The sequence below is a fragment of the Passer domesticus genome, chromosome 16 (assembly GCF_036417665.1).
Source record: "Passer domesticus isolate bPasDom1 chromosome 16, bPasDom1.hap1, whole genome shotgun sequence".
NCBI classification, from domain to species: domain Eukaryota; kingdom Metazoa; phylum Chordata; class Aves; order Passeriformes; family Passeridae; genus Passer; species Passer domesticus.
Window position 1 is genome coordinate 6,624,713 of NC_087489.1, and position 25,058 is coordinate 6,649,770.

General features: G+C 51.6%; 1 protein-coding gene across 3 annotated transcripts; it reads right to left on the reverse strand.

Moving 5' to 3' along the window:
* Nucleotides 1-725: 725 nt before the first annotated feature.
* On the reverse strand, nucleotides 726-18,540 carry PKIG (cAMP-dependent protein kinase inhibitor gamma). 3 transcript variants are annotated; one of them, XM_064391174.1, is made up of 4 exons: nucleotides 18,522-18,540; nucleotides 12,527-12,594; nucleotides 2,858-3,033; nucleotides 726-1,672 (listed from the first exon to the last, which is right to left on the reverse strand). In XM_064391174.1, the coding sequence occupies exons 3-4, from the start codon at nucleotides 3,006-3,008 to the stop codon at nucleotides 1,593-1,595; spliced, it is 231 nt and encodes a 76-aa protein (XP_064247244.1). In that variant the 5' UTR covers nucleotides 3,009-3,033; nucleotides 12,527-12,594; nucleotides 18,522-18,540; the 3' UTR covers nucleotides 726-1,592. The 3 variants fall into 3 exon arrangements, with proteins under 3 accessions (XP_064247244.1, XP_064247243.1, XP_064247242.1); XM_064391173.1 differs by lacking the exon at nucleotides 18,522-18,540 and adding an exon at nucleotides 18,264-18,338; XM_064391172.1 differs by lacking the exon at nucleotides 18,522-18,540 and adding an exon at nucleotides 18,020-18,230.
* Nucleotides 18,541-25,058: the final 6,518 nt, after the last annotated feature.

A 25,058-nucleotide genomic window follows, 5' to 3' on the forward strand; every position in this document is an offset into this window, starting at 1 on the left:
CACAACTGTGCAGTCAGCCAGGTCCAGGAGCTCCCTGCTGGGTTGCCCCTGGGCACGGGAAGTGGGAGCAGGCTCTTGGCTGCTATCCAGGCATGGCTCTGCAGTGACACCCAGCCAGCCCAGGAGCCCTTTGCCAAAGCAGCAGCCACAGCCACTGCCTGGCTGCCAAATCCTCGTTTCCTGTGGGGGCTGGAGCTGTGGACCCCTCTGTGCTCGCCCCATGGCCATCACTTCTCACAGACAATTCTCCCTCTGTCTGGCAGCCATTCTCTGCTGATTTATGGCCTTGCTTTGGCTGATAAATCTCAAACTTGTAACATTCAGCTCTTCTCCAGGCTGCCAGGGAGGTGATTTGTCACCAGTGAAGAGTTTCCCAGGTCAGCTCTGCCCTGTCCCTGTGCTGGTGGTCAGTCCCACCAGGCTGCTCCACTGGGATCAGTGAAACACCAGCAATGTTCCTGCAGTTCTGTGCTGCACAGGGAAAACACCTCTTGCCACTGAATCCTGCTGGTTCCTGGGCAGAAAACCTGGGAAAGTGGGAACAGATTTTATAATCTGTGCCCAGCAACATCAGCCTCCACTCTGTGCTGCAAACCTATGGGTTTCACAGACCAAACTCAGGGGACTCTTCTTGCACAGCTCTGTGTCTCCCCATGAAACCACCCTGCAGCTGAAGGCAAAACAAAGGAAGAAGAAACATCCAGGCAGAAAAAAACCACCTTCAGTACTTGAAGGCTGTGTCATTTATTCCAACAGCTTATGTAGTTTTATCAAACCATCTTTAACACAAAACATGTCTCCTTAAAGACAGAAGGGTGTGAGATCCTACCAGAGATCATCTCAGCTAACAGCTTGCAAAGTTAAACCTGAATGTCAACAGTCAAACCAGCAAAATGTTTCTCCCCTCCCCTTAATAACATCTTGAAGTGTTAAAACCTGAAGAAAAAAGATGCTGTGAAAAGAAAACCAGCTGTGGCTGGTGCTGCTGGGTCTCCAGGTGGGGCTCATCCCCACAGAGCTGTGCTTTGGTCCTTTGCTGATGCTAAGCAGCAGCAGCAGCAGCACAGGTGAGTGGTGCTCACGTGAGGGCAGCAGGACAGGTCGGGTCCTTTCCCCACTGCCCACCCTGACGAGGGCAATGAGGACAATCCAGAGGCCAGGTCTAAGATGCAGATGAGGGTGAGGCTTAGAAAAACCAATAATCTAAATTTCTAATCTATGGAAACAGAATAAATAATAGTCTAAACCTGCAAAGGAGGAAGGTACCTTGGACAGGAAAATCTCGTGTGTCTATTATTACTGAAACTGTTTTTCCCCTAAGAGAAAATTGTAGCTAAGGCATCTTGAGAATGGCTCATATCACTACAACCATGGCAGTGTTGCTCTAAACCATCAGGGATGGGGGCAGAAGTCTTTTGGAGGTGCCAGTCCTTGCAAGTGTCTCGTGTCTCCCTACACAAGCACGGTTCCAGCAGAGGCATTTGACAGACAACTTGCTGCTCCAGGTTGGCTTTTGTCCACAGATTCAACCAATTCTTGTTTAACGTTCACAGCAAGGCCCTCCTCCTGCCCATCCCACACCCTTTTTGCTCTCATGGGGAGGGGCTGCTTTCTTGCCCCTTTGGTCTTGCTCCGGGGTCGCTGTCAGAAGAACTGGCATCTCTTTGGCTTTCTGCAGAAGGGAGGATTGGGGAGAAAGCACAGTTACACACCGCTGAAGACACAAGCCAAAAGTGATTGCTACAGCTGATTTCATCCAGAGAGACAAAAGATTTTTGCCTGAAGATCTATCACTGCCCTCCTGTGACCAGATACTTGGCCCCATGGGAGTGCTCAGGGCCAGGCTGGATTGGACTGGGAGGTCTAGTGGAAGGTGTCCCTGTCCATGGCAGGTGGTCTTTAAGGTCCCTTCCAAACCAAACCATTTTCTATGATTAAGAGTATTGGGTTCTCCCTCCACATTCCTGGAGTACACTTCTCAACAAGCCTGGCAATGCTGAGAGGGAGTCTCCAGGTAGGGATGTGCACTCACCCAACTTTCAAGTGTTCCAGAACTATTCCTGACAGCCTAGCAGCTGCCTGAGCTGCTCTGGTAAAGCAGCTCCAATCTGTGCTTACTATGGATGGGTGGATGGTGGTATGGTCATGCTGAAAGAAGTACAGTTGGGGTAATGAATGTATTTTAAAGTGTTTTTATAATTACAGGTTGTAGGTTAGAGATTAAGAAAGTAAGGGGGAAAATTGAATTCCTCTTCTGCAGTGATAGTCTGTGTTGTGTTGCTAATTAGTGAAATGGCGTGGCAGCTTTGGACAGAGGAGTCGTGCTCCTCTCAGCCTGCTGGCCAGCAGACACTGAGCAGGGTGATGCTGCTGCCACATTTGGGCTGAAGGGGGGATTTGGAGATGGCTGCTGGTGTGAAAGTTATTTCTGTTGTTGTTTGAAATACTGCAGAACTATTTAAAGGTTGATTTTTTCACAACCAACCAAAACAGAAAAAACAAACCACAACCCGCCCATACATTATTTTTATAAAGCCTAAGGTATAACTGATGTGTAACTTGCTCTGGGAAGGGTCTTGGTCAGTGCATGCCTTGTTTAAACACCTGTGAGCAAAGGGCCTGGGCTGGAGCATGCTGTGCCAGGAACCAGGGATGGTTCTGCTCACTGCAAGCACCCCTTGACCTGGAGAGTCTCCCACCACATGAGCATGAAGGCACTGACTGAGCAGTGGGGAATGAGATGTTCCTCCTGAGCATCAGCGCGGTGCTCCCAGAGACAGCACTGCTCATTTGTGCTGCCCTCCCAGCCCGTGCCAGGAGCTGCTGGGCTTGCAGGTGAGTGTGTGTGTGAGCTCACCTGCTCCTTCGACAGCGAGCTCGCCCATGTCCTGGGTCAGCTTGCGCATGCTGATGGTGGTGGCCTCTCGCTGGATGTCATGGACAGCGTTCCTGCGGCCAGCCCGGTCGCAGGAGATGAAGTCAGTGTAGGTGCTGGACTCTACCTCCATTGCATCTCTGTTCACTTGCAAAATGCTGTGGAGAAAACACAGCTGTGAGGCCCAGGGGGCTCGGCATGGCTCCCTCCAGGCTAGGTTACAGCATGAGAGAACAGCGCCTGTAACTCTGCTCCAGCTCCTCGGACAGCAGGTACTGAAATGTCAGATATCACCTCCCTCATGTGGGGCAATGAACACCATGCTAGGTGACCCACTGTGCGGGAAGGACCCATGCCAGATGTCTGACTTGTTCTGCCTTGCCCCTGCAAAGGCAGACACGGTGTTTGTCTCTCCTGTGGGTTTCCAGCCTTCTCCTTTGGGCACACAAGGTCCTTGCAGCAGCTTTTCCCTAGAAAAAGCAGTACAGAGAAAGCCCTGCTTCCTTCTCAAAATGCCACGGGAGCTTTGAACCCAGGCCAAATTTGGCTCACTGCCTGGGGGATGGGGTGGTGATCCAACCTGAATTTGTAATGGGAAATGATGGATACCCATTGGGAACTTGGGGGAGCAGGGAGAATTTTATAGGGACGGGGCTTGGAGCAGTACTGGCCTCCTCTGGCTGTTGGATGTCACTGAAGAAGCATTAGGCTGGACTGCTGTGAGATAAACACTTTACCATGTGAAAATCAGCCCTTGTGAGACATTTGGATCTCTTCACTCCAGACTTGTGCCAGTGCCAAGTGCACAGCACGAAGAAAGGCCCGGAGCAGCCACTTGTCACATGCGAGCTCTGCTGTGAGCCAGCTCTGAGTGCAGCTGATGAATCCTCAAGTTGCTGGGTTTTCATTCTGGCTGCTGGTTCCCCTTGCTAGCACAGCACACAGAGTGCAGGGAGCAGGGATGGTGTTGTGGGCATCCTGGCTCCAGGGCACAGAGCTGGCAAGCACACACTGCTTCTGCACAGGAAACCTGGAGCTCTCAGTTCCTGCTCCTGTTTGGCACTTAGTTTGTTTTACTGTGTGGAATTAAAAAATTAATTGCTGTCTTATCTGTGCCTCTGATCACTATAAAATGTGCCTCTAGCCCTGCTGATTGCTGGCAGTGCTTGGAGCAGGCCCCGATTAGAAACGCTCGTGTGCAGTGAAAACAAATTCATGCACATTTAATGCACATTCACTCGCTTTTGTGCCTTGGAGTTAATGGCCCACAGAGGAGTTTGCTCAGCTTCCTTTACAAATCCTGCTAGATATCGATTTCCCTGCCAGGGAAATCTGTTGGCAGATTCAGGCACCAGCCTGAACAGGAATCACACTCCTCACTTTAATGTTGTGGCAGTAGAAAGCGTATGCAGATGAAGATGCAATAACTGGGATGAAAGAGGTTAGATTCTCTCTGTTCCTGAGCTGAGCAGGGTGCAGTAACCAAAAACCCATGGAAACCCAGCATGTTTTGGTAGCCCCGGGCACTCCTCTCCTAGAGTGGATGCCAGCTCAGGGAGTGCTGGCCCCAGGTCCTGTGGGATGTGGGGCTTGGCCCACCCAGATCTTGCAGAAGATCCTGTTTCCCCAAAGCTAACAATTCTTGTGAACACCTGCCTCCTCTGCATGCATCTAGCTGCTGTTAAATGAGCCCTGCAAAAAGCTGCATCCTTTGCCCCAGGAAGAGATGCTCCAGGTGTTTTTCCTCATCTTCCCTCCTTCCACCCCTGGTGTGCCTTTCCTGGGATAAGGCACCTACTCTGGATGAGCTCAGTGAGCAAAGTGCCTTTTCCCCAGGACAGGACAAGCATCCAGCGTTCCCAGGCAAGCTCTCACAGGTCACAGAAGCCCAGACTCTGCTGACTTCTGCAGCCCCAGGGAGAGCCCATGTGGACTCGGGAGGCTTCCCTGGAATGGAGCCAGAGAAGCCCAGGTCCACCTCCAGCAGTGAGGCCATTCCAGAGCCATTCCAGTCCTGCTGCCCTTGTACCAGGGGCAGGAGCAGCAGCTCTCCCCAGGCTGGGGAGTCGAGCCAAGCCCAGGGATCAGCATTCTCCCGCTGTCCCTGGATGTGGCTGCCAGGGCAGTGCTGTGCCAGTCACTGTGTGCCCTCACAGGGGAAAAGGATGCCATCCTGACCAAAAGCAAAGGCAGCAAGTGTGCAGCTCCGGTCCCGACTCGGTGGCCGGGAGATGGCGCAGGGGATTTATTTATTGCCGTGGCTGGGAGGGCTCCTGCCTCCGGCTCTCCGAGCAAAGAGACAGGCAGATTTAACAGCGAAACTTTCATATCTGAGCAATTCCTCCGGGATTCGCAAGGTGGGTGGCTCTCAAAACCCTCGCAGGCAGATCCCTCCCCGCTGGCAGAGAGATTCCAGCCTCCGCCTCCGGGAAGCTGTTGGGCTGAGAGGGTGATGGGAGCAGCTGCCTCGGTTGTGACAGGAAAACCTGATTTTTCAAACAGCATTTCCATGCTTCCAGGCACAGAACCTGTGGGTTTTCACTCAGTAACTGCTTTGAACATCTCCCAGGAGCTGCAAAGGATCTGCCTTCCCTCTTGCCTACCTAGTTCAGGCTGTGTCACTGTGGATGGTCACTCAGGGTGGCAGGGGTGCAAAGGGAGTGCATCACTGCTGGCTGCCCACCTTTGCTTTTTCATCTCCCTGGACAGGAAGGTGGGCCTGCTATTGCCAGGCATTGCAGGAATAATCCCATGGCACACACATACAGAGTGCAAAGCTTTCCAGGGCTCTTCAGAGGTGATTCAGCTTTTCCCCAGAGGGGCCTTTCCTGCCCTCCCTTTCCTCTCTGCTGCTGGTGGTAACAGAAACAGCCCCTGTGCCCTCAGCACAGCGTGCCAGCCTGCAGGGATGGGGCAGGGAAATTGGGATCTGCTGCCTGTTGCACATCCCTCCAAAGTTTGCTGCTTGGAGGGAGGATGTCCCCTCTGCCACGGGGACGTGGTGCTGCCTGTCCTGGGGCAGCTGGCCACAAGAGAAGAAGCCCCTCACAAGCTGCCACTGACACCAGGTACATCCCCAGAGCTGCCTCTGCTCCTGTGCCTGGATCTGCCAAGCCTGCTGTTTGGTTCAGATTTATTTTTCTGTGGTGTCTTGTGAGTACTAAAAATTCTGTGTTGTAATAGTCTTGGCTTTGCTGGTGGGGACTCGACTTCCTGAGTGGTTTTGCTGTTGGATTGCAAGTGGGCTTGCTGGCATTTTCCAGGGAAATCACCCAGCAGCTGACAGAGCAGCTGGCTCAGCCCTGGGGCTGCAGCTGAACCAGCCCTGCTCATTCTGGGGCTCATTCTAAATGGGCATTTCTTAGCCCATTTAGAAGGTGGGTGCTAAGAAATTAAAAGGTTAAATGTTTTCTCTTCCTGAGGCATTTCTTCTGGCTCAGCTCCATGTCCCACTGGGTTCCACTGACAAGCCTGTATTTAATTCCTGTGTCCCCTTGCCTGCTTCTCAGCACAGATGTCAGGGACTGCAGCAAACAGCTCCTGCACACAAGGTCAGAAGTGACCTGGGCACACCTGGCAGGTGACCCTCAGCCCAGGGCCCTGCCCCAGCTCTGCCATCCCAGCAGTGTCCAGGGCTGATCCTGGGACTGGGTGGGTGTACAGTCACACCCAGCCCTGACTCCAGTTTCATGGAAAAACCCTTCACACGATCCTGCATCTATCCCTTGTCTAGGTTAAACTTCTAATGGCTAGGAAGGGCTGCTTTTGGGTGCTGGTGCTGGGCTGAACTCAGCCATTTCCCCCTGCCTGCTTTGTGCCTCCTGCTCTGCCCCTTTTTCAGCCTTCTTACCTTGTTCTTGCAGAATGCAGAGCCACGAGGCAGCTCAGGCCCCTGCTGGGACATCCTTGTCCCCTGGGGCAGCCAGCACAGCCCTGGGACACCTGAGGCAGGGCCAGGGACACCCTCAGCCCTCCCTGTGCCTGCTGCAGGGGGTTCCCAGGTCAGGAGCCCTGGCACAGTCCTGTTTGAGATGCTGCAGCCCAGCCTTGGCCTCGTGCTGCCATTGCCAGTGGCAGCTGGGACCACAGCTGCAGGTTTTGGTTGGAGATGGCTCCCTCATCCCACAGCCCAGCCCAGGACACGCTCTCCCTCCTGTCTGGTGGATTTAAGAGTGGATTTAACACTCTCCAAACTTCTGGAGTTTTAAAGCCCCAAAGCTGAACAAACCTTGCCATATTTCTGGAGTGAAATTCCCAAGTTCTGCTTGGGAGCAGGCACCTGACCCCTTTTTCTGCTCAAGCATCACATCCCAGCACCAAGGCACAAAGTGGTGCAGTCTCCTTGGAGCTCTGCACATTGTGCAGTGCCCCTTGCCCTTTCATTCCAGGGTACAGGGACTATTATTAGACCTCTCCTGCTGGGGCTGGATCCATAACAACAGCAAAACACACTCACAGCCCTGCTGGGCTTTTAAAATATTTACAGTGTAGGATGGTTTACTAAAGAGGGGGGCCTGGTAGAGCACAAAGACGGAAGCACCGGGATTTCTGTGCTCCCTGTGGGTTTGCTGTGAGGTTTCCTGCTGGGAGAGTCACATCCAGCGAGGAGAAAAAAATATCCCATAGGGCTGGAGCCAGCACTTGAGGTCAGGGGGTTTCCACCAACTGTCTGACAATATCCAGCTGGAATTTCAGCAAATTTTCCACTGGGTCTTGGCTGGGAACATGCGTGAGGGGCTGTACCTCACAGAGGAAGGGCCCTGTCATGGTGTCATTGGGGTATTTTGTGACTGTGCTGTAAAGGCCTTGTTATGTCTCAGGATCCCCATGCAGGAGCTCAGATCTATGGCCAGACACTGAGCTGAAGATGCAGCTGAGGATGAGGATGCTCCTGTTGGGAGCCCAGTCTGGCTGCAACAAGCTGTGCAAGGCTGGTGACAGGGTCTGCACCAGACTCAGAGCTGCCCTGCTTTCCTGCTGGCCCTGTGCTCTGCACAGTGTGGTGGTGGTGATGGATCCCACTGGCCAGAACTGGTTCCAAACTGCTGAGCTCTGGCTTTCCTGGTTTGGTGAGAGAACAGGCAGGAGCAGGGCAGCAGCCTGAGCTCCCACCAGGGCACATCCATCTCCTGTGCTGAGCAGCTTCTGTCCAGGCAAGAACAGCACAGAAAAGCCTCACCAGCCTTGAGTGATGAAGAGACATCACATTGGGTCTGGCACATCCATATTTATGGAAGGTTTTTGCTGTGGGATTCCTTGTAATAACTCTGCACCCTCAGGCTCTTACACTAAATATGATAAATTCAGCCAGGACAGACATCCCAGCTGCTCCAGCCACTGCAATGGCTTTGCAGGAACAGAGCTTCCAGCATTCTCTAGGACTTGCTGGAAAATTTTAATTCCTTCAGGAGGAGAGCAGATACAGCTGAGGTTCAGTGTCCACAAATAGATCCCTTCTTTTCATTTGGCCTGGTTTTACAGTATAAAGATCATTTAATGCCTGTGGAACTGATAACCAATTGCTCAGCCCCGTGTTTAAGATTAGGCTTAGACTGACTCCTCTATGACTTCACAAACTTTGTATTTAGCTCTGCCAAGCTCCCCAAACTCCTTCCCCTCCCTCCTGGCCTTCAGCACAGCCCCCCACTGCAGAGCCCTCACTGTCCCAAGGCACCTCCTGCTGTCCCACATCCTCACAGCCACTGCCTGCCTTCCCCCTGACGTCAGAAATGGTCCAGATTTCAAAACCCCAGCTGACCCTTGGCATGGGGCAGGGAGAGTCCTTGTGGGCTCTGCTCTGATCCCAGGGGAGCTTCAGGGAGGCAGGAGGGCAATGCTCAGCCCCAGTGGCCTCCTGTTAGCATCAGGATGTGTGGGTGATGGTGGGAGAGAGCTGCCTGTCTGTCCGTCCATCCATCATCCATCCATCCATCCATCCATCCATCCATCCATCCATCATCCATCCATCCATCATCCATCCATCCATCCATCCATCCATCCATCATCCATCATCCATCCATCCATCCATCATCCATCATCCATCCATCCATCATCCATCCATCCATCCATCATCCATCATCCATCCATCCATCCATCCATCCATCCATCCATCCATCCATCCATCCATCATCCATCCATCCCTCCATCCATCCATCCATCCATCCATCCATCCATCCATCCATGCATCCATCCATCCATCCATCCACCAGGAAGGCAGCCCAGTGCCAGCTCTGCCCATGCAGTGCTGCCAGCCTGCATCCCCAGGGGATCCCTCTGTCAGTTCTCCCAAGGCACAGGTGCTGAGAATCTCTTCCAAAAATCCTCCACTGTAGCCATGATATTTTATGAAAAATCCTTTGCTAGGACTTTTCTCTTATTCTAGCTGAGAAACCTCAGAAAAGAAATGTAATCAATTAACTACCTGAAGGCTGTGGAATGTGGTCTGGACATTGTTTACCAACAGGTACATCTTGGATTGGTTCATGTGAGTTGCTTCTACTTAATAACCAATCAAAGATGCAGCTGCATGGCACTCTGAGAGCCTTTGTTATTCATTCTTCTCTTTTTTAGCTTTTTGATGGATCCTTTATTCTTTTTAGTACAGTTTTAGTATAGCACTTTAATATAATATATATCATAATATAATAAAACAGCCTTCTGAAACACAGAGTCAAGATTCTCCTCTCTTCTCTTGTCCTGGCACCCTTGAACATCACCATATTCCACCACGGGAAGAATTGCTGTTTGATGGAACCCCTCTGCTCCTCCCTCCCCTCACTACTGAGCCTTGATGCAGCTTAAGCCTCTTCTGCAGCCTCTAGCTAAGTTGATTAATGGAAATAATTGGTCTCTTTGTGCATCTGGAGACAGTTGCCGTGACAGCAGTTGTATTTTTGTTTTGTTCCCAGGTCGAGCTTGTTTTTCCCATCTCTCAGCTCCAAGGTGCTAATGAATCTGGGCACTGTGGTTCAGCTCCCTCCCAAAGACACACATGCCTCTCAGGGATGGGTGACAGTGGGGACAGGGCATGCTGAGCCCCAGCAGGCCTTCAGGACATGGCAGGCTGGCACCTTTCTCCCTGCCCATTTTCACCCCCCCAAGGCAGGATTGTACTGGATGGACACAGAGCTGTGGCTTTGCAGGGCAGAGAGAAGAGAGCCAAATTCCTCATTTGGCTCACCCAGAGCATCCCTGAGCACCCACAGGACCCTCTGTCCCCTGCAGGGACCCTCTCAAAGCTCTAAGGAGTCTGGGGCTATGAGTCGCTTCTTCATTGCTTTTATTTTCTCACAATTTCTTTCTTATTTGCTTTTACGTGTCAATGTGTTTTTACACAAACAGCTGTGTGGAAGACCTGCTTGTGCCTGAAGCTACAAAGCAGACAAGCCACAGACCAGGGGCCCTTGGGCTGCAGAAGTGCCACAGCTGCTGTGGCAGGCAGGTCCCCTGTATCCTCCCCGCTGTGATATCACCCTGTCACACCCAGGCCACGGGGTGAACTCCTGTGCAATGGAGATCCCCTTCAGCCTTGGGTTCCCTGCCTTCCTCCACATTGTTCATGAAGAAAAGTCCCAGCTGGATTCCCCCTCAAAGGCTGGAGAATCCCCAGCAGCCCCACAGCTCAGAAGAGCTGACCACACTGAGGCACCAACCTCTGAGTGAACATCACCCTCTAAAAGCCCACTTGAATTCTTGGCCCAGGGATGCTCGACCCCAGCACAAGCTCCCCAATATCTTGCAGGCTTCCCTGGGTAAGGAGGAGTCAAACAAGTGCTGAGGAGATGCAGCTGGGGCTATTTGCTAGCACAGCTGCCCTTGTCACATATGAGAGGCAGGCAAAGCCACAGCAGCTTTTGATGGTGTAGTTCTGTTTCTGGGTTGGGGGAGACCTCTCTACAAGGACAGAGGTAAGCAAGGATGAGTCCTTATTTTTCTGCCTAAAATGAAACAGAGCTATGTGGTCCAGCTGTTCTTTGTGATCTGAGGAGCTGAGCTCTGCTGCTGTGGGAAAGCAGGGCTTGCACAACTGGGGAGGGGGGCTGAGCTTGGAAGAGGAGCTGTGAGGGCTGTAACTGGGCAGGTTTGGCTGCTGCTGCCTGGGGAAGCTCTGCTCAGCACAGGGTGCCTGGAGCTCAGAGCCACCTGCCTTGGCTCTGCCTCGGTGGGGCTTGCACAATCCCACAGGAATTTGCATCCAGCATCCAAAGAGTGCTCCTGACTCAGAGCAGTGCAAGGGGCTGAGAGAAAGGCTGTGAAGCCTCCTGGGGTGCCAGCCCTGGCAGCTCCCAGGTGCCTAAAAATAACCAGGGCACCTCTTAAGAGTGTCAGTACAGAATGAAGCTGATTAGCAAAACCAGGCTTGGCTCTGCTCCCTGGAGTTGGCTGCCCTGTGTGTCTGCTCCACTGCTGGGACCCCCACCCTGGCACAGGGCAGCATTGGCTGTGACAAGGGGATGGGGGAGATCTGTCTTTGGTGGCTGGGATGGTGCTACTGGTGCTATTCCCCCAGAAAAGGGAAGTGTTGGGGTTCAGAGCAGGCTGGCAGTGAGGGGTGGCTGAGGCTCCAGGTGGTTCCATGGCTTCTGTTGCCCAATAGAATCAGGAGCCCCTCTGGCTGTGCTGCCCTGCTGGGACCCCTGTCTGGGCAGGGAAAGCTCTGCAGGCCTGCACACCTCCTTTGCTGAAGATTTCTGTGATGGATTTCTGTCTCCTTGTAGCTGTGTCAGGTGACAGCAGCTCCTGATCCTTCCTGCAGGCAGGGTAAATCTTTCTGCCCGAGTTCCCAGGGATGTGACATCCAAAGCTGAGCTGAAGTGGTGCTGGAGAGGTGCCTGTAGCACTGCCCTGGGGATGCTCAGTGATCACTGCCAGCTGTAGTCTCAGGAAAGGAAAGCTCCCAATAAAATCAATTGCCAAGTATTTCATGTGCAGCCTGGGCACAGCAGAACACAGGGTGACTGCAGCACTCGTAGGGAAGGTGCTGGATGCAGGAGATGAACTGCTCTGAGACACCTGCAAGAGCAGGGATGTCTGTGTGCACCAAACAGTCCTGAGATCCTGCACTGCAGAGCTCACCCAAAACAGCCCTGGCAGCTCTATGCAAGGGCCAGCACAGGACAAGGGAAAGCAGTGATCTGAGGCAGAGGGATGCTCCGAGTGCAGGAGCCACAGGTGAAACCACAGAGGGGACTTGCCATTTATGTGGGAGCTGTGAAAGGTTAAGCTCTGGGGGTTCCCTGGATCTTGCTGGGCTGACTCCACATGCAGAACAGAACTCCCATCCTTATGGACAGGCAAACAATATCCCCCTGCAAAGCATCTGGCCAGCCTTTGGCAGGATTTGCTCAGCACATCCCCATGGCTGGCAGGGAGAGGCCATGGAGCACAACTGGCACTGGGGCTGTTTGGAGTCAGAGCTGAAATGTGGCTTGGTACAAGGACATGGCTGTGAGGCGTGGATAATACAGCAGGAAAGTCATTATGGCAGAATTGTTGGTATTTTTTTTCCTCTTAGCAGCTTTCTATCATCTAGTAATTCAGAATACAGAGGGAGGTCAAGTGACTCAATGCTACAGGAAGGAAAAAACCCATTTCTGTTTGCAATATTTCCCTGTGAATAAAAGCTTTATGAGCCATAATGTGAGTTCCTACCTGATTTAGAGGACTTTCCTTCTGGACATGACTTCAAACACGCTTCATACACAGCAGGACAACAGCTTCTGGGAAAGAAGAAGAAAAAAAAAGTAAGAAAACAATTTCTGTGCTTGTTTTGGGAAGCATAAAGCTCAGCTGCTCTTCCCACTCTCTGGGACCAGGATAGCAGAGGGGTGGCAGGGCTCTGCCCAGCTGGAGCACATCCCAGGGGCTGTGGGATGTTCTGTTCATATGGCACCTCCTCAGGAGGGTTTGTGCTAATGGACTTGGGCTGTTGTGTTAAAGCACATGGAAAGTCCACACAGAGAAGTCCTCTTTGGTTTTGCTTCTTTCTTTGCCCTCCCACAGGTGCTGGGAGCACTGGCACAGCTCATGTCCTGCCCTGCCCTGCAGGGACAGCAGCTGCCTCCAGACTATAAATGAATATTGGTTTGCAGCCCTGCTGCCCTTTAAAGAAGTGAAACTCCTTTATCAGCTTCCCTGAGGTGAAAGGGGAAGTTTAATCTGGTTCTGGTCGCTTTGCTGGGTCTGTGTCCAGCTCTCTGGGTCTCTGCTGTTTGTGCACAGCTGAGCCTCCTCCTGCTGTCCCCAGGCCCTGCTCAAAGACATTTCCTCTGTGGCCTCAACATCTGTGGGTGCTTTGCAATCCCCTGACCTGCAGAGCCCAGCCAACAGGACACTTGCTTATTTTAGCAGCTGTTTCAGCTTTCTGACTATTTTGGAACATCATGGACTGTGTTTTTCCCTTTGTCCCAGGGACAAATGTTAGCAGAACAGAAATCAAGAGATGAGCCACTTAACCATATAAGCAGTAGCTCATCCAGCAATTCATCTGTCTGGTCCATCTGGGCTGAGTACCACTGTGACTGGAACTATTTCCCATCATTTTCCAAACTGGGACAGATCTACAGCCTTCCTCTTTATTTTTTTGACCCACTTTCAAAACTTTGTAGTTGGAGCTGACTACTTGCTGGCTCTGGCCCTGCTTCAAGGACAGGGCACTTGCTGCTTTCATGTGTCAGTTTGCCCATCTGTTAAATGGAGCTATTAATACTCCCTCCCCCTGTTAGATGCTTCAAATATTTTAAAGCACTTTCAGCTCTGCAGATGACAGGCTTGCAGAAGTGGAAAATGCTAATTATGATCATGACAGGAGCTAAACAAAGACACAGGGATTTAACAATAAACTTTTGTTAGTCTTAACCCCATTTATAGCAAAGTGCTTACTGGAAACACTGGACCGGAAAAGCAACAGTATTCCCACAACTCTGGGAATATGCACTGCCCTTTTCTGGCACCAAACAACCAAACAAAAGCAGGAAGGAAGAAACACAGCTTTGGAAATCCACAAGTCTTTATTTTCCTCCTTTGCCTTCCTGCCCTGGCTTGTGTGTTACTCTGCCCAAACAGTTAAACCTCCAGCACTTCAGCAGTGTTGCAAAATATCTCAAAACACGTGGGCCTCTGCCAAGAGAGGCTTAAAGTAAACTGGAGCAATGATGCTCTGAAGTAGAAGTTGTCACTGAGCAGCCTGTTCGTGATGGGACATGATGGGAAACCCCCATTTTCTCTCTCAAAAACCAGCTGATTTTGGAGAGGAAATCTCTTTAGCAGCTGGTATTGGCTTTCCAACCCTGCAGGCCTGGCTCTACCTATGTGTTTCTCCTCACAGCCCTTGCTTGGGCATTTGGAGTGTGAAGATTTGAAGCTGACCCTCTTGCTCCATCCCCAAAGGCTCATCCTCCTCTGGCTCACCTGGTCCTGCTGCTCCCAGGGTGATGGGCAGAGCTCCAGAGGCCCCTCAGCCCAAAGGCCAGGCTGTTTGCAACTTTAATGGTGGCACAAGGATTGGTGCCACCTAAGGATGGGCTACAGTGAATTGTTAAAGAACACTTTGTTTTGCAGTTCAGTCCTGGAACACATCAAGGTACCATGGATTATTCTGAGACCCTAGTGGAAATCTTCACTGGCTAGATAAGCATCCATAGCCCATCAGGAATGAATTACAAGGGAATCAGCATAGAATTATAGAATCATTTAGATTGAAAAAGATATTTAAGGTCATCAAGTCCACCACTAAGGCATGTCCCCAAGTGCCACATCCACACATCTTTCTAATATCTCCAGGGATAGTGACTCCACCACTTCCCCTGGCAGCCTATTTCAGCGTTTGACAACTGTTTTTTTGGTGAAGAAATTTTTCCTAATATTCAACCTAAACCAACTCTGGTGCAACTTAAGACCATTTTCTCTTGTCCTATTCAGTGTGCATGACTGCACATGTTTGAGGTTCAGATTCCCTCCATGGTGATCAGCTGTTACCCAAAAAGAGCAAACACATGGAACAACCTTAGTTCTCTCAGCATTGCTTCAAAATAAATGCACGTTCCAAAAAAACCCACCCCAGAATGTTTTTTTGGCAGAATTCAAGACTATTCTACACAACAGCTGTTGTGGTGCTGCTTTGATCCAGAGAGGAAATCCTTCCTGGTTTCAAGCAAGGTGACAGCAGCAGAGAGAAGGTTGTGCCTGTGTCTCCTGGCTGCTGGGTAAACAACAGGCTGCATGCATGGCTGAGCAGGGCAGCAGCCTGGTCCTCCCACAGCAGCCAGACTGCCTCATTTAGTGCCCTGTCTCCAGCAGCAGCTGGCATCCCCGGCCTCAGACGGACAAGAAAACCTCTAATTGTAATGGAATGCTTTTCATAAGTCACTAATGAGTCTGAACCAGGAGGTGTTACAACCCTTACAATGCAATATCCTCTTAATCATAGCCAGGATTGTTTTGTTACTGAGATAACTACCTGATAGCCATTAAAATGCCTTCAGAGCTCTTTGCTGCACCGGTATCTCATGGCAATGAGCACCACAGATTAATTACACTTTGTGGCAACAGTAACTCCAGTAAAGTTGGTGACGCTCTGCTGGGGATATGTTTGGCTTATTACGTCACTGCAAATATCAACAGAAATGGCATTTCGGTGCCGCCAGGGAGTTCCCAGCAGGTTTGTGACCGGCAATGTCCCTGCATGGAGGAGCTGTGCAAAGAGCACCCGGCCTCGCTGGGCCCTCCTGGGAGGGGAAGTGCTGGGGAACTCGCTGTGGAAACCAGAAATGACTGGTGCAAAGTACATATTCCCTCAGGCTCAGAGAGTGAGAGTTTTGAAGTGGGGCCCAGGGCAGTTCATAGTCCAACTGCTGCTCTTCCTGCTTGTGCTGCAGGTTCCAGGCAAGGTCTGGAGCCATCTCAGCCTCCCTAAATGCCACCATGAGGAGCTTGGGACAAGGCCCATGAACACATGAACCTTCCCTTCTCCCTGCCTGGTGCTGGCTGCTGGCGAGCCTGGGGAGCAGCTTCCCTTATGACTTGTCTTTTTTTAATTGTGAGCAGAAGATAACTAGAAGCAGTGGGCTTTTTCCCCTCTCATCCTCTCAGAAATGGAAGTTGTGATAGAAAACTTATTTTCCAGTTCAGTCCATATAAACAGCTTTGGTGACATTAAAGAAACCCCTAAGGCTGTGGAGAAATAATTGGAATGTGAAAACTGGAGCAATCAGAACAGGGTGACACAGGCAAACAAAAAGCCAGGTTGAAGCTTCTGCTGTTCCTTATGGCTTTGCAGGTCTGCCCTCCATTCTGCCACAGGCCTGTGTGAGCCCAGGGAAATGATCTGCTTTGTGTGAGACCCATGTCAAACAGGAATGATGCTGGTGCTTGGGTGCCCAGACAGGCTGGAGGCATTAATGCACAGTAGTGTGCTGCAGGAACTGGCTCTGAAATGCTGGAGATCAGGAAATGTTAGCAGCTTGGAAAATGTCTTCCATTGTTAATTTGGGTGGCAAGGTTGTGTGCCTGTGGGAATTCCTCTGAATGGGATCAAAAGTACATTGATTTTTCTTTGGAATGAGAGGAAAAAGCACAACTCCTCATCTAAGCTCATGATGAGCCCGTACACCCCTCAGAATCAGGTACAGAAGTGCCAGGTGGTTGGAAGATGCTGTGAACATTCCTGGGTTTCATCTCTTCATGACCAAGCTGCCCATGTACTGTAGCTAATGGTCTCCAGTTCTCTGAGGCATCTCAGGCTACACTCTGGGGAAAGTGTCCCCCAAAACAATGGCATGGAGTGCTCACATCCCATGGAATTCTGTCTGAAGGACTCAGTGCTGTGTTCTGTGCCCAAGGTACATTAAGCTCTATTGGTACACCCGTGTTTATAAATGGCCATTTAACCTGAATCCACACTATAAACAAATGAAGCCATTGAGGATCTCTTCATGGATCTTTCTGAAACATCGTTGCTCACAAGAGCTGAAAGGTGGCAATTTCTTGGCTGGGTGGCCACACATTAGCAGGGTGGCTCTTTTCAGCCAAGAGTCTCTGGAGCCAAGCACTGCCCCACACCAACCAAGCCAGGCATGCCGAGCAAACAGCCCAGAGCTCGAGGGCTGTCACCCTCGAGGGGCTGTCACCACGGGAGAGCCTCAGCCACCCAGTCGAGCCGTACCCACCCCACACATGTCCCTTCACCCTGGCACTGCAGCAGCAGCCCCGCTGTGGCTGGCCGTGCTCGCTGACCCCAGCTTGTCCTCCTCCCAGTTTGAGTCACCAGCACAGCCACCCAGGCCATTGCCTCTGGGTTCACTTGGCTCTTGATCGGCAGAACCATTCACCCCTTCCAAGCAGAGGGAAATTTCCCAAACACGCCTTTGGGGCCAAGGCATTACATGCATGTGAAAGCTCCCCACCACGGCTCGCCACCAGCTGCTACGGGGAATCCAGAGAGAGGAAAGACACACGGCTTCGAGGTGGAGGAATTTGCAAAGCCTCTTGAGAATACCACCGCACAGCAGTTCTTTTTTTATCCCAAGTCTTTGCCTTTTCAAACATTTGCTTGGAAAGCCGGATGCTAGCGAGGCTCCGAGCCTGCTCCTGCTGCCACTCTCCGAAAGCTCTGCTGGGGCAGTTGCGAGGGCAGTGCCGGGCAGCCCGGCTCCTGGCATCCCGAGGGATGGATGGATGGATGGATGGATGGATTCCCTCCCAGCGCTGCCGGACCTCCAGCACGCCCGCTCCCGTGCGAGCACAGCGTGGAAGGGATTCCCTCGGCACACCGCTCACAATGAATGTTGGAAACGAGGCCAGAAATCCCCACGGGGGTCACTGATCCACGGTGCTCTGTGGTTTCCGTGCTCTGAGCCCTGCTAGCCCGTGGCGGCAGCGCTGACCCGCGTTATTTCCCGAGCGGAGGAGCCGCCGGCTCCCTCCCTGCCATCGGCGGCTTCTCCCTGCCAGCAGCACAGAAACCGGGATGCAGCTCTGCCTCTTGAGCCCGCGGTCTGCCGGCAGCAAAGCCCTCGCTGCTGGCACTCGGGTGGGTAAAAGTTCACCGTGTCTCCCCTCAAAGCCCGCTCGTGGCAGGAGAGCTCCCGGGCAGGTGTCCCTGTCACCCACCGCCCCAGCCCCTCGCCCCAGCACAGCCCCACTTACAGCCGCGGCTCCGAGCCCCGCGCCCAGGCAGGGATCGCTGGATCGCGCCCTCCTGCCCTCCAGCCGAGCCGCCCAGGAGCCGAGCCGCCGGCTCCAGACTTGCACTTTCCTTCTGCTGGGAGCTGCTAAATGAAGTTGCACTTGTGGGGCCAAGGGGCGTGTTCTCCTCCCCTCGAGCCAGTCCCTCCTGCTGTAATCCAATGCTCTGCCCGATGATGTCAAGCAGCTCCCGCTCGGCTCCTACCTTACAGTCGGCAGGAGGGATCCGTTTCCTTTGCACAGCGATCTTTGTTTAGCTTCGGCTTGTAACCCCATCCCCCGGCAGCTGCGTGAGCCCGAGCATCCTCCCTTCGATGCTCAGCGCTGGGGTTTGTGCTGCCGGGCGCTCCCTCCTGCCTGCTGCTCCCCCCGGTTTCCCACCTGCATCCCACCCTTCATCCCCTCCGCCAGGCCTGGCCAGAGACACCATCACACCCCGTGCTGAGCTGTCCCACAGCTGTACCTCGGTGAAAGTGCCTCCCAAGAAAAACCCAGCTTTGTGTTGTTCTGGAGTGCTTCTTGCTCCACTGCCTCCCACGGAGTAAACCCAGGAGTACTTCAGCTCATCTGCCCTGAGTGCCGGCTGTATTTGGGGTGAAGGGCAGAGCTGGCTGGTGACAGCACCTGGGTTTAAGGAGAAGGTGAAAAGGCAGTACCCCATGTAAAACACACACTTCTGTACCACCCTGCTGTGGGAAGCACACCCTGGGAGCTCGAGGTCACTACAGAAATTTTGGATGCTCTTGTACCATATGGTACCACATGGATTGAGGAATGTCCCTCTAGCTGGCATCAGCTCCTGGTGTCCCACCAGCCTTGCAGACCCCACCGGGTGGCTGAAACCAAGCACTCAAGGTGGTTGCAGTGATCCTCTGGGCCTGAGCTCCTGCCCGGCCCCACAAGTGTGGAGGGAAGGTGTGAGCACACAGGAATGTGCACAGTGCTGCCTGCTCCTGCCTGAACGCTGGCTGGGACAGCGCTCATTAGTGTTAATAGCTTTGCTGAGAGAGTGAAAGATTTGCTCCATCCCTGCCCTAAGAACACTCAGGTCCTTGCAACTCAGCTGGGGAGCACAAGGGGTGTTTGCCAAGGAATGGATCCAGTCCCCACTCGAGCTAGGCGAGTTTTTGTTTCAGGTTGCATGCAAAGTGAGTGGTGTGAGCCAGGAGCACTTTCCCAACTCAGTGTCTCACTGAGCACCAGGCAGGCACAGAAGCTGCATCTCTGCATTCCTGCAGCTCTCCCATGACAGATGGGACCCAGAGCCACCCAGTGCCAGGTGAAAAGCATCAGCCTCTCCTCCCACCCCAGCACCACCCTGCACACTTGGACCTTTTCCACCAGTGCTGCCATCACCACCTCCAGCCAGAATCTCCGTGTGGCCAAAAACGTGGTGGTTCCTGTGACAGATACCCACAGGATCAGAGGAAGAGATAAAAACACCAACATCAGCAGCAAGCAGCACAGGAAACACCCTGATGACAATACTGTGGCACAGATGAAGGGGAGTGGACCTCAATAGAGCAAAACACACCCATCCTCTGTGCATCCCTAAACCAACCTTGTGCAGCCTCCTGACTCAACTCAGTTTTAGGTCAAAAGCAGCCCCAAGAAGCCCACTTGATTTCCTGAGGTGCGTTGCCTGGCAGAACTCATCTCTCTCCAGCCGTTTTGAGTCACACATTGCTGCTGCTCACCCAAAAGTAGCAGTAAGGGATTCACCACAATGCCCTGCCTGTCTTCCTGAGTTGCCAGGGAGGGAGGAGGGCTCTGCTGTGCCAAGGGCCAGCACAGCCTCAGGAGACTGCTGTGCTGGTCTGGCCAAGGCTGCAGTTTTCCCTTTACTCCAGCTTACATTTGAAAAGGATCCAGGAGGTTATAGCTTCACACTAACACTGGGACCACAGGGTTTGGAGGCCAAGTCTGGTAAAAACACAAGTGCTACCCCAGTTACCCAGGCATTTCCTTGGCAGAACGTGGCCAGTGCCATTACAAAACAGACAACAAAGAACAGTGGCAACAGCCAAGTCTTTTGGAAAGCCAGGAGCTCAGTGTATGTACTGCTAAATTAAGACATGTCTTGTCTTGCTCAAATCTCCCAGTCCTGTGTGTGGTCCTGGAAACAAGCCCCCCAAAGCACCTACCACAAAGTCCATCCTTTTCTGCACACACTTGTGTGTCCTTACAGGGATTTTCTCATCTAACACCATCCCTTGCAAGGACAAATCAAACATTTTCTATCAAATCTTATTTTATGTAAAAAAATGCAATTTCAGTTTTTCTACAGACTGTATTTCTTTTTGCAAGTGGGAAAAGAGGTGGCAGTCCCATGATGCCAAAAAGTTTGCCTGAAACCTTACCTTTATCTATTAGGATAAAAATGCATGGCTTTCAGTGTATTCAATCTTCCTGTTCTTAAGCAAAAGCTGACATTTTACAATAATGCACCCTAACTTCTAGGTGATGCTCATGCTCACCATCCTGTTGCTTTGTGCACCATTCATCCCGAGGTGATGGGCAGATGTCAGAGCTGCCTGGCGTGGCTCGCCCTGTGTCATGGGTGGTGTCACAGCCTTGAGCTGACTGACTCAGCTGCAGCCACAATCAGCCTTTAGTGGCCCCTGCTTTACTCACATGTTTATTTTGGTGAGGTTGTTGTATCCATCTGCCTCATACTGCGCTGTCCTGCGTAGTCCAGGATCAATGGTGATGCCATTACCACTCTGGACAACTGGAGCTTTGGCTCTGCTGCTTTTGACCTTGCAGTTGGTCTGCAGTGAACTGTGAATTATTTAGTTCTGTGCCACAGAGTGGGATGCAGAGAGCAATGCCCAAGGGAAAGGATGGTCTTGTGCTGGCTGGCAGCCCTGCTGAGGGTGCCACCTTTGCTACTCTGCTGATGGGAGAGCACGGCTCAGGGAAGAGCAAGAAGCAGGCTGACTGTCAACCTTTAGCTGGAGGAGGGACAAAACCGAAGCAATCTTAGAGGGCAAATGTCAAAATGAGGTGAGAGTATCCCCGGGGGTGCGATGTGAAGAAGCCCAGCCCGGAGCAGGGCTGCCGTGCCGGACTGCACGCTGCCTGCCCCAGCAAGGAAAACCACCAGCACAAAGGACGCTCCGGGAAGCTCTGGAGCCCAAGGAGACAGGCTGTCACTCCAGAAGGGTCTGACCTGCCTCTGACCCGAATGTTTTCACAGCCTAAGCCTCTCTTCCCCGAGAAGCCCGTGCTGCCAGGGCGGGGGCAGCTGCCGGTGTAGCACGCAGCCTCCCCACGTAAGAGCAGCTTCCCCTGCCTTTCCCAGGCATTGAGGTCTCTTGATGTCATCAAGATTGCAAGGAAATGTGGAATGGCACAAGATACGCATGGAAAAAATGGGACAACCTGGTTTTTTTCCAGACTTCCTCTCATAAAACAAATACTCTAAACAAACTATTTTTGATCCAAAAACCCCACAGAACATATTTCACTGATGTGCTGGGCTCCCCAAGGCGAGAGTGAATATCTTAAGCCATCAAAGAACAGCTTCACTTGGAGATTCATGAGAAGAGAAAGCAACAAGTAAAAGCAGCTTTAGTGACAAGCCACTGTTTTTGCTGTCAAGGGAGGGACACAGTTTGCTGTTGATCAGGGAAGAGAGGGTGGGTGTTGAGATGTCTGAATGAATTACCCGGTGTTCAGACCCATTTTGTTTTTATAGAAGTTGCTCATCCAGAAAGGCTCAACAAGTGAAACACAAGAAAGCTTGTAATGAGGCTAAACTCATTAGTGACCCCCTCCAGGGTCACCCCTGTTAAGGGGCAGGGCTGAGGAGCTGGGCAGGGCTGTGGGGAGCCCCTCTGGGCACTGGGACCGTGGGGACACGGTTGTGGCTGCTGGCATGGTGGCTCTGTGCGGGGCTGGCATTCCAGCAGGGCAGAGCACACTCAGAAAACTGTTTACTTTGAGCTGAAGCTATTTTTAGCTGCACTAATCTGTGCAGAGATGATAAAGCTTTTCATTGCGAAGTGAGTGGCTGTGCTTTGCTTCTGGGCAATTTCACTCCACGAGCTCATCCCTTCCCCCTTCCTGGCCACTTCTTTCCACTGACCTTATCTCCTCTGCCTCTGTGCCAAACACCTCCAAAAGGTTTGTCCCAGCTAGATACGTGGGAGTCTCAGCCCACAACTTTTTTCATTTTTCCCTAGGGAACTGCTACAGTTTAGAAAATAAATTAATTTTGTGTTTAATAGTCCCCAAAGCCTAGTTCCAAGGCTTTGGTGGAAGCCCAGCATGGACATGCACCTTCTCATCTTTCATTTCTGAAAAATCCCTTCTGTCCAAAGGCTCTTGCAAAAGAAGTCACTTGACAGCAAAAGAAAGAAGTCACTTGACAATTACCTTTGCAGCTGCAAGGAATACAAGCAGATCTCCAGCTCGGATCTCATGGCAAGCCACAGTCCCCAGGCAGTGACAGACTGCCTACACCACCTTTTTCCCAAGGAGTCCCACAGCCCATTCCAAAGTCCCTCACACACTCTCTGTAAGAAACACTTTACCTGCTGCTGATAGGAGCAAGCACGGCGGCTGGTTCAGGGCACAAAGGCTACAAAACATGCAGAAATCCTGCTTGGTCAGGGCTTTGTTTGTCTAAAGGACTCCAGAAGCTTCTCCAGTGTAAACCCACAAAGGTCACACATCCAGCACATGCTTCATCAGAAAATCATCCCTTGTGGTAAAAGCCTTCTTGCCTGGGACACAGCATGAATAATGTCTCTGTCGGCTCAGAGTGTGTTCAGAGTGGGGAAGAACATGCAAGTATTAATTAAATAGGTTCATCCTGCTTGCTAGGAAGGGTCAGATATACAGAAAAAGCTAAAAATGATTGTCAGGATGAGAAGGTGCAGTAGGAGAGGTATTGCTTAAGCTGATCATGACTGCTCAGGTGTTACTGGCAGGTAAGCAGGAGATGTCCTGAGGTGCACAAACAGGTACTTGTTCCCTTTGTCCCTCTGATTCTGACAGAGAATATTGCTGGAAGAAATCAAGGAGCAGGCTGAGTTGGCAGCTGTGCTTCTCCCTTTTGAAGAGCAAAGGGGTTTGCTGATAAATGAGAAGCAAATAGTCATCTCTGTCAGTGTTTAATACATGCCAGAGCCACCCAGCCAACAGCTGATTGTTCACCGGTGGTTGGCAACCAGACAAGGATTCCTGTTGCCCATGTGCAGCAGACAAGTAAATATTTTGATTCCAACTTGTGCTCTCAGCTAAATGTGCTTTTATATGACTTTAGTCCACAAAGTCTGCAAAGAGGACTCCTGCTCTGGAATAGTGAGGGATCCAACTCGTGTTATTAATCCTCTGTGTGAGTCAAAGGACTGCAACCTTCAGAGCTCCCCATATGCACTCATGCTGTGCCTATGGTTGGGAAAAAATCAGCCTAACCTCTTGTCAAGTTTCCTTGCTTTCCATGATTAAGGGAGTATGTGTAACCAGATGCCTTCTTGTGAAGCAGCTGACCACTGCAACAGGCGGGGTGAGCCCAGCAAGGCTGCTGCTGTGTCCTGGGCTCTCTGTGCCCTCAGACTTGGTGCCATTTATCTATTCCAGCTCTTCCCAAGGCCACAGACCTCGAGGTCAGGGAGGTGCAGCATCACTGTGATTTTGTCTGACAGCAGCAGGAATTCACAGTGCTCCATGAGAAGAGCTCTGTGTTCTGGTCAGAGAACAAAATATTCTGTTTGTGCCAAGAGTGTGCATCAAATAAAAGCAGGGTCTGGCTGGTGACCTGGGAGCATTTCCCTGGGGCCCTGCACACAGCCCCCTGCTCCCAGCACCGCTCTGGCAACATGCCCTGGGCTTCAGGTGTCAGCCAGGTGTGCAGTGGCAGACACAGGGAGGTGTGAGGTGTGGTGACAGGGCTGCCCTGCATACTGGGTGGCCAGACAAGGGCTCTGCCAGCCCAGCGTGGGCACACTGGCTGAGCCCTGCTCTTCCTTACCAGCTGTGGCACAGTGCTGGCTCCTGGGAGGAATGCAGGATGCTGTGGGGTGTAGGATTTGCCAGGAGGCAGAGCCATCAGCTCTCAGTGAGTTACACCAGTGTCTCAATCTGAGATCCCTGCTCCTTCCCTACTTCCCTGCTCCTTCCCTAGATCCTAAGGCATAGTTCCAGCCTCAGAAATTTTATTCCCTTAAATAGCCAAGACAGGCAAAGTTAAAGAAGTACCTGTATGATCATCTCCTTTTGGCAGGTGCCTGGTGGAAGGACAAACAGCTAAATGACTGCTACAGGACAGATTTTCACCCAGCCCAGAACACTGACCATGTCTGCTGTAACTGGAGCCCCTCCGTGGCCATCAGAGATGCATGGCCCAATGCTCTCGTGGGTCTGTGCCAGCACACAGACCTTCCTCACCTAATCATGGCCAATCTCCCTCCCTGCTGCTTTGAGAAGTATTTTGTGTACTGCTGTTTATGCCATGACTATTCCCTTATGGTTATTCCAGGATTTCCAGTTTTCAAAGGGTTTTTCTTACTCTCTTAGTTCACTATATTTTTTTCAGATTCTTACTTTCTCCCAGAGTTGGGCTGGGTTTTCCTGGACAGGTGTAAAATTTTCACTTTTATGCAGGATTATGGCTTTCTGGAGACAGAGTTAAATGTTTTCATACAGACCCCTGTTGCCATTCACTTTTGTGGATTAAAGAATTTATTTTTTTAACATCTCTCAAGCAATTGTAAAGCTCTCAGCTTTGTAAAACTTGGCCTGACAAAGTATCAAGGGTCTTATTCAGATTATCCATTGCAAGAATAATCTAGCAATAGCATTTAAACAGACATCAGCTTTTTGGAGCTATATGTTAAAACCTTAGCTCCACACCATCCCAAGTTAGATGTCTCACAGGAAAGTCTTGCAGAAGACCCTTTAATAAAAGCCACCATCCAGGCTGTCTTGGGCCAGACATTTTCATTTGTGTTTTATCTAAATTCTGTGTTTGGGGCTGGTTCCTTGCCCTCTG